This window comes from Cyphomyrmex costatus, unplaced genomic scaffold (assembly GCF_001594065.2).
Source record: "Cyphomyrmex costatus isolate MS0001 unplaced genomic scaffold, Ccosl1.0 scaffold882, whole genome shotgun sequence".
In the NCBI taxonomy this organism is placed as follows: Eukaryota; Metazoa; Arthropoda; class Insecta; order Hymenoptera; family Formicidae; genus Cyphomyrmex; species Cyphomyrmex costatus.
Window position 1 is genome coordinate 214,648 of NW_017280466.1, and position 9,352 is coordinate 223,999.

A 9,352-nucleotide genomic window follows, 5' to 3' on the forward strand; every position below is an offset into this window, starting at 1 on the left:
TATTATTATTAATATTAACAATATATACAAATATTTTCAATTATTAATTTAAAATTCTTCAAAAAGGATGGTTTTAATAAGTTATTTAAGCTGAGGGGGATTCATCAATCCCATCGTAAGTACAGACGCTCTTGAGATAGCCGGTACGCGCGTTGTTTACAAAAGCATCGGGAGATTCGTTGCTATGGGATACGCGGCAAGGGGGGACAAGTAGGCGTCGACAACGAAATCGGCTCGAAATGTGCAACTAATTTAAGCATTTTAGATCATTCGTTCAGAATTCTGAAATGGATCTAGCAGAATGCACCAATAACAGCGAGTGCTCACTCAGGCTGTGTTCCGTTTTCACTGCAAGTACTGAAAATCTACAGTATACATAACGCAAACTATAAATTTTCAGTACTTGCAGTGATAACAGAACCCAGCCCCCATTGTTGAGTCCGCTGAGTGCACCCAATGGTCGCGTTCAGCAGACTCAACTGTTGCGAAGCGGATCTTTGAGCGCTCGCTGCTATTGGATGATCTAATAGAATTATATACCAATAGCAGTGAGCGCTAATGAATCTGCTCCGCAACAGTTAAGTCAGCTGAATGCGACCAATGATTGCTGTCTGTTGTAGCTACATGGGTTAAACTAAAATGGAAGTATCTAAGTGATACTTATTTCCGCATTTTGAAGTGCATAACTAAGGCAGACAAAGGTGTGAGAAGAAAAAGATGGATCTTTGAGGATCTCTTAAACTTTCTAAAATTTCCGTAAGAGATATATATCTATGATTATTGATGATTTTAACGCTTATGTGTCGTTTTCTCAATTAAAAATACTTTTGCAGATGTGAAACAGATTACGAGCCACAGTGTGCAGAACTGACCAAGGAATACGTTGAACTGATAAATTCGAAAGATTTGACTACCAAAGGTTTGCTGGAGCAGTTAGTAGACCGAAGTGATTCTGAATTCCTGGAAGTTCTTGAAGAGACATCAGCCAATCCAGTTCTTGAAGAGACATCAGCCAATCCAGTTTTTGAAGAGACATCAGTCAATCCAGTTATACTACAACCCGTTGAAGAAACAGTAGGAACAGCAGAAACAGCAGAAATATTGGGCGACAGTAATGAACAGACATTCGCTCAAGAAGTGCTGATTGTACAAGAGATTCCTACAGAGGATGTGAACAATATTAATAAAAAACGGTCAAAGAATCAAAAGAATCAACGTACAAAACGATTGAAAACCAGAAATACTTCTCTAGTATCACCTAGCTGTAGAAGAACAAGGTCTTCCACGAAGTTCGATAATATAAATGTAAGTGATATTACAGTGATTGAGCAACCTATTCTTGAGAAAAAAACACCTAGCGTACCACGTAGTGTATCACGTAGCTTACCTATCCTACCATCTACCGTACCACCTAACGTACCTCCTAGTGTACCTCCTAGTGTACCTCCTAGAGTACCTCCTAGAGTACTTCCTAGAGTACTATCTAACATACCAGTTAACATCATATTACCTGGCATACCGTTTATGACTGTGAAAGGACCAAAAATTTTACTTAGCACCCGAAAGTAAGGGTACAGAATTATTTTTTGACAGCATGGCACAAGTCGTGAGAAAAAATTACCATCTACAGCGCAAGCGGATATCAGGTTGAGTATCTGCAAACTCGTCACAGAGGCGGAAATAAAATATTGTGGTACAGTACAGAGCACACAACAGTTCTTAACACCGTCCGGCGTGATACCTAAGCTAATTTTGATTCCTTGTAGTAAGTTGGATAATCCAAATGATAAGAATTGATGTGTTCATGTTGCGCTGAATGTGTCTTAATGCTGAATAAAATTGTAAGTGTATTAAGTATATAACTAATTAAATTATAAGTATTATATAGTTTTTATATCTTTTACATCATTCCAATATTATATTCATCACGAGTTCTCTTGACAAACTTGTTAGTTTCATCTCTATGCTGAATAAAATTATAAAATTGAATTGCAAAACTACAAACGGGAGAGATTATATTTTATTATAATTACATTTTATACTAGAATCCATAGAAACGGTAAAAATTTTACATTTTAAAACAATAATTATGATAATTATAAAGTATAATCGTTTATCGTTTGTTATTCAATCTCATAATTTTATTCAGCATACAGATGAAACTAACGAACTTATCAAGAGAACTGTGTTGTGATAAATGTAATATTAGAATGATGTAAGATATAAACACTATAGATGTGTGAGATATATGTCATGTTTAAATTTAATTTTAACTTATTATATTCATGGACTCTCTATAAAGATAATACATTTTATTTCTTGACATGTATCTCTACTTACATCTCATAGATGTTATAAAATTAAATAGATGTGTTTTGATTGATGTCAAAATAATATTAAAAGTGATTATGTTATATTACATTTTGCTTATAATGTTCGTATAAGCATGGTGCAAAAATTTAGTGTCAGATTTTGAATTTTAATCATTAGCTTGAGATTTGATATGAAGCATTTCAGAAATCAATCTTTTATAATTTATTTCGTTATGCAAGTATTTTCCCATTCAAATTTAATTTTTGAATTGCATTCTGTGTTCTGTAATGACAGACCGGTTTTTTTAAATCGATATTAAGATGTTCAGCAATTCTTGTTTTTAGCTTTCTTCCTGTCTATCCTACATATGAGGCATTGTAATCCTTACAATTGATTTTATATATGATACTTTTCTTGGAATCATGAGGAAGGACATCCTTTTGTGTCTTGATAATCCCATTGAGTTTATTTATACTGAACCAAGATAATTTAACATTATTGTTTTTTGTAATGTTTTTAAATTTTTCATAATGGTAAAGAAAAAATGGAATTGTAAACCATGTGGTTTTTTCTTTCTCATCATTCTTTGGTTCTGTGGAATCTGTTTATTTAAGTGTCTTTAGTTTTAATAAGGATCTTAGTCAAGAGTTAACAGTGTCAAAAATAAACTCGATAGGATATTCGTTACTCAGAAAGGTTTTGATAACAAACCTCAATTTTTTTTATGGTATTTAGTATGTGTAAGAATGCTGTATCCACCATGCTTATTAGAACACCCTTTTTTGTGAAAGGGGATGAAGAGACAAGAAACTGAGATACCTTCCTGAAAAAGTTGGTTTGTGATATAAATTAAACTTTTATTCCATTGACATTAATGATGATGACATGTAAAAAATTTAATCTATCTTCTGCGCGTATTCTAAATTATAATCTGATATGTAGTGAGTTGAAAATGTCCAGAAATTTATTAATTAAGTAGTGAAATACCGTAGTAGCGATGTCATCTACATATCTAAAGGAGAAGAGTAACTCAGTTTCAAATCTCTTCAATGCGAGCTCATGGCGAATCCATGAGCATCTTAAATTTCTGTTTGTAAATCTTGCTATCAAAGGTGAAAATTGATTTTAAAACCAACTTTAGTGCATTTAAAAATTCTTTTGGATGTGCTTGCGTGTCCTTGAAATAAAATTCCACCTTTCAGAAATACTGTTGATGGCAAGATCCATTGGTAGTTTTATGAACAATGAACCTATGTCTAAGGAAATTTAAACAAAATCATTGTCTCGATGTGTATTCGACCAGTTTAAAATTATCTTCGATATGACTGGGTGGTTTTGGAATGTAATCATTTAGAATGCTTAATTTAATTAAATTAAAATGAAATTTTATCTTACCAATTTAAATTAGACATCTGCTAATATACTTTGTAGCGTTTCTGGTATGAGTAATGAGTTTATTTTAGCTATTGCCAAGAAGGAACTGTTACAACGAATCTAAATCACTCATCTTTCTATACTAGTGTACTTTTATCCATTTAAGACTGATTAATTAACACATTCAGCGCGTTTCTGGTATAAAATATTTAAGTAAATGTGTGTATGTGTGTGAAATATCAAATGTATACATGTTTTTTGTGGAATTAATGTCAATAAAAGATCAATATTTTAGATTATATAAAATAATTCATTTTAATTTATTTTCTAAGCGACTTTTCGGGGGTAAACCACTGGCCTACTCGCATTGTGTCTTGAGCTTTATGCGTTATGCAAAAGCTTGTATCTGGGCTCTTAGTTTAAGAAATATTATCTAAATATAAAGTGGTATGTTGATATCTATATATATATATATATATATCAGTGACTTTCTCTTAAACGTACATTTTTTCCAATTCAAATTCAGCCGCGTATTCAGCATGATTACGTCGCGCTAAAAGTCAAGCGAGTGTCTGCTCCAAAGTCTGTCTTTTATTTCCTCGTATTTTAAATTTCTTCAATTTGCTCGGTCTAGCTCAGTATTTACTTAGAACAGATTAAAAATATACGTGTATTTTTTCATGTGATTGCGACGGATGGGAAGAAAGAAGTTCCGGTGAAGATTTCAAGTATCGAGGTACAGTGGTCAATATGACACGCGCGGTGCCAACGGGTTAGAGGAGCGAGCGCCACATTGTTCGGCGTTGGCCCGGTTGGCCGCCGCGTGTGTGGTGCACTGTGATACTGGTGTGTATATATACACGCATGACGTTTCCACGACGGTGGCACGTCGTGGTCCGGTTTCGTGCGGTGGTGGAGCCGCTTGCCCGTCCGCCGTCTGTTTGTCGTGCCGCGTTCGCTGCTAATTGAACGTATACTCCTGTCGGTCAAGATGGTGATGAAGGGACGCAAGACCTCGAATAAGAACCCGCCGATCTTCAGCCACGAGTTCATCATAAAGAATCATGCGGATATCGTCTCCTGCGTGGCCATGGTCTTCGTGGTCGGCCTCATGGTGCAGGTCGGTGACGGCTAGCCCGGCGTTTGCCCTCTGGCTCCGTTTAGAATTTACACCCGTTACGATTTACATTCCTTTGACGAAACGGGAGAATCGCTTTTACATAAATTCCCCACGAAAGCTTCCGTTGAAAATGAATGCCTGAAAAGTAGGACGACCATATGTTACGAGTCAGCACTGTCAAAACAAATTTGACTTGCTACACATTTATTTTCATTTATCGTATCTGCGAATATTTATTTTCCAATTTTAAATCTTTATTATATTTTCATGAACATTTTAATTGGGATAGTTAACTTATTTGTATAAACACATGTTGTATTCAGTATTATATATTTATATATTTAATATGTGCTATTATAATCGTCTTTTTTATATTAATTTGGAAAAAAGATAAACATCTATTGGCGTTCGTATTAAAATTTATTTCATCAAATATCTAATTAATTTAATTATATTGTTAGAGAATTGTGCATCGTGTATTTTTCAGGCTACTTGGTTACATAGTTTATTTAATATTATTTTCTGTATTAGATTACATCACCATGGGCTTATATGTTTGTTGCTATTCATCATAATGTGACCAATACTACTGAGGATCCGACAGCAGTGGTGAAGTATACTACAGGAGGAAAAGATGCCTGTGCAGTGTTCTTTTATTTCTTAATAACCATCATAATGCATGCTGTGTTTCAGGAATATATATTTGATGTAAGTGTACTTTTCTTATGACAAAATATTATCCAGCTGTAAGAATATATTTAAATTTTTCAGTAATAAAATCATTTTTGTCCACAGAAACTTTCCAAACGGCTTCATCTCAGCAAAGTAAAGCTTTCTAAATTTAATGAGTCCAGCCAATTAATAGTATTCTATATACTATCTGCATTGTGGGCCATTGATATTATAATCAGGTGAAATACAGATTTTAATAAATAATATTAGAAAGAGATATAAGAGAAAGTATCAATAAAATAATTCGGTTTTTTTTTTTCAGAGAGAATATACTTTTGAACATTCGGTCATTGTGGGAAGAATACCCAGCACCAATGTCCGCTTCCTTAAAACTATTTTTCATCAGCCAGCTTTCTTATTGGTTGCATTGTTATCCCGAACTCTATTTTCAACGAATTAAAAAAGAAGATATTTTGCAACGTATTGTCCATGCAACTATTGGATTAAGCTTTACATTAGCAGCTTACTTCTTCAAGTAATATTATAATATATAGAGACTTACTTTACTCTTTATTTTTGCAGAATTTGTGTTAAAATATATATTTATTATTCTCTTCAGTTTCCAACATCTTGCCCTAATCTTATTAACTCTCCATTATGTGGGAGATGCTTTGCTACATGCAGCGAGACTGGTTCACTTCATTAGTCAAAAAGAAAGCAGAACGAAATGTAAGTTATCTTTATTGATAATTGAATTGCTACCGCAAGTCATTACTATACGTAGTGTAATTAATATATATAATTGACGTTCGTTACAGTGTCATTTCTGATTGCCAATTCGACTTATGCGTTCGCGCATATTACGACTATCGCACTTACATGTGTAGTATTCCTGTATGGTTTGAGGAAACAGGAGTTCAAATTCGACTACGCTAACGGCAACTTTAATACTCCTGCTGTGCAATTTTCAGCAGCGGTTATTATCTCGCTCTTCCAAGGCTACATTCTATATTACTTCATCGCGAAGCAGATCAAGCGTGCACGCGAGAACGCTGCACCTGTTGTCGTGAAGACGAGACCGAAGCAGAAGCCGAAGAAACGAGAAGGTGAAAACCCGTAAAGTTCTTCGTTTATTTTATTATATACTTTGCTATTAGAATTTATTTCATTGCAGTAAAATGTATGCGTATATTTGCAGGCAAGAAATCGGCCTTGTCCGAAGACGACGATCTTCCTGAAGTAGATCAGGCGACGAAGAAGAATCTGAGAAATCGTCCTTCAGCCAAAGCAAAATAGACGCTCAATAAATTAGAGAAATCATTCCTACAAGGCTGATTGATGTTCGATTTTATTCGCCTATACGTCACGAACATGTCAGAATATTCAACTAAGGCTGCGGTCCACTTGCTTCTTCCAAATGCTTTAAATGTTGCGCTCCAAATACTGCGCTTAGACTATCAATACATTACTGTTCCGAATGCTACAATCTCTCTGTAATTTTTCGTCAAATATGTCGAAACGCTCCAGCCAACTGAATCCATCTTTCGAGGGCGTGTTCAGATTCTCATCCAATATTTCACCAGTATCATGTAATCTTTGCTTAATAAGTGGACAATAAGGACAAAATGATATCTGAGTAGCACTCGGGTGGGAATTCAAACATAGCCCGAAATAAAACAAGTGGAGCGAAAATAATGACATATTAATGACGTAATGAGAATTACGGGGAACGTCAAGTGGTCCAAGAAGATCCAGTTATATTGGTGTTTGCATACATATTGCTTCGTGTGCTTACAAAGTATATGCTTTGTAAAGTTTGAAACACCAAATAGACCGTAGCCTAAGATATATAAAAACGTATTTTTCTTAATGTAAAAATACGAAGCTTCCATAATGTTACCGATCAAGAATCGCGACAGCAGAATGATAAAAGTATCTGATACTTGATTTTGTATTTAACAGAGATGAAAACCAGATTTGAAATATTTTATGAAAGAGATAGATACGTAATATTGAGCAGAGATAAGCAGACTACCAGGTCATCGGGTGTAACTAATCAGTTTTTTAATCATTTTATCGCATATGAACTGTATAAATGTTGCATTCATATAGAATCATAGAATATTAATTACGCGTTTTGATACATCGTTCTATGCACGTTGCATACATTTTTTAAAGAGAAATTTATACAATTTAATGCTATTAGCTGTTATTTAAAATTCTTTATGTATTTTTTTCGCGCACTGATTTCTTCCGATGAATTTTTTAAATTAATTAAAATAGAATTAATTTGAGTTTTCAAACATTTAATCTTTCCTTCTCCAGTGTCTTACTGCTTCAGATGGGAAAGAGATTAAAAAGAAAGCTGAGTTCCAGAACCAGACAATATAAGCTTGGATCAGTCTTATTGTCTTGAATTATCCTTAGAATAAAGTATTTGAATAGATTAGAGATAAAAAATGTATTATGATGTTAAATTACAAAGCAAAAAGATATATAGATGTAATGTGCACAAAATAATATTCTGGACCACAAATGTGTTATAAGAATCGTGTCACGTAAATATATACATATCTTATGGAATTATACAATATTGTTACATTTAAATATAATTTTACTATTTTTTAATATATGTATTTATATCGAAAGTGAATCTATATGGAAAATGACAGTCTCGTTATTATATCACTTTGCAACTAATTACATTGTTTCAAAATCATTGTCCCAAAGAAGATGAATGGTAAATAAAAAAACAAATAAAGTTTCGAGGCATCATTTTTCATAAATATTTTCACTGTTTTGCAATTTTATACCGTCAAATTTCTAATCTTAAAATTCTATGCTTAATCGTGCAACCAGTAATCAATTTTTTTTTTTTTTAAATTTATTAGCTATTTTGTTAAATAATAATTGTATTGATTGAATAAGATTCACATTTTTTTTTTATGTTTATACTTGTCCTTAATCTTTTGTTCGGTGATTTATGCAGAAGAGATCTGCACTCACATTTCTGATCTGACTCAGACTTAAAAAAGAAGAATGATTTTTTTTTAATCTATACTGTCGCATGCGCGTTATAAAAAATATAAAAATCAGATATCCAATTCTATATATACGTATATCTTTATTTAAATAAAAAAATAAACAACTTTATGTTGTAAATATTTTTATGCAACAATAAAAAAAAAGAAAAAAATATTGCATATATTTTTTTTTCACTTGAACATTTAACAATTTTAATATGTAGATATCTTAGTTCTAAAATTTCTGATGTTTTTTTTTTCTTCTTAAAAATTGAATTTAATGAACAGGAAGGAATACTGTCTTATCGGAACGACGGCGACGGATGACACAACGATACTCCCGACGATCCCGACTGTGGGCGCTGGTGTAGTCGGTCAAGCGCAGTGCAAATGGTACTGTGGTCTGTGGCAGTCTGTGGTGCGAATCTCCAGCGATTTATCTAGCCGTTTATGTTGGCCGTCGTAGCCAGTGATTGTAGAAAGATGAAAAAATGTATTTAAAACGTACATCGAAGCTGCTGGATCTCACAGTGTCGCGTACTACCGCGGACGTGCATCTGCGCGATTTGACGTGCCCGATATGCCGCGGCATTCTAATCGAACCAGTGACGCTGCCGTGCACACATAACCTCTGTCTGCGTTGCCTGCAGGGTACTTTCCAGCACAACAGCCTGACCTGCCCGCTGTGCCGGGTCCGGGTGGGTTCTTGGCTGCGCACCGCCACCAAGTCCGAGACTTTGGTGAACCACGGCCTCTGGCAGCTGATTAGGTCTAAGTTCCCGAAGGAGGTCGAGAACAAGCACAATGGCGAGGAGGGGGATCTCGGCTTGGACGCTGGTAAGTGACGTGT

General features: G+C 34.3%; 3 protein-coding genes across 3 annotated transcripts in view; all 3 read left to right on the plus strand.

Annotated features, from left to right (window-relative positions):
• The window catches only part of LOC108781701 (uncharacterized), a 7,280-nt gene extending 5,483 nt beyond the window's left edge, over positions 1 to 1,797 (plus strand). Inside the window, exons 3-5 of the mRNA XM_018549757.1 lie at positions 621 to 756; positions 834 to 1,530; positions 1,594 to 1,797. Coding sequence (XP_018405259.1) covers positions 621 to 756; positions 834 to 1,530; positions 1,594 to 1,797 — 1,037 coding nt within the window. The remainder of the gene's footprint in view (positions 1 to 620; positions 757 to 833; positions 1,531 to 1,593) is intronic.
• Positions 1,798 to 4,522: 2,725 nt separating this feature from the next.
• Positions 4,523 to 7,625, plus strand: TRAM (translocating chain-associated membrane protein 1). The gene is made up of 7 exons (XM_018549767.1): positions 4,523 to 4,807; positions 5,339 to 5,515; positions 5,603 to 5,718; positions 5,802 to 6,014; positions 6,099 to 6,208; positions 6,298 to 6,585; positions 6,678 to 7,625. Exons 1-7 carry the CDS (start codon positions 4,679 to 4,681, stop codon positions 6,773 to 6,775), a joined length of 1,131 nt encoding a protein of 376 aa, XP_018405269.1. The 5' UTR covers positions 4,523 to 4,678; the 3' UTR covers positions 6,776 to 7,625.
• A 1,368-nt stretch (positions 7,626 to 8,993) lies between these two features.
• Positions 8,994 to 9,352, plus strand: part of LOC108781711 (uncharacterized) — a 3,805-nt gene continuing 3,446 nt past the window's right edge. Inside the window, exon 1 of the mRNA XM_018549769.1 lies at positions 8,994 to 9,339. Coding sequence (XP_018405271.1) covers positions 8,994 to 9,339 — 346 coding nt within the window. The remainder of the gene's footprint in view (positions 9,340 to 9,352) is intronic.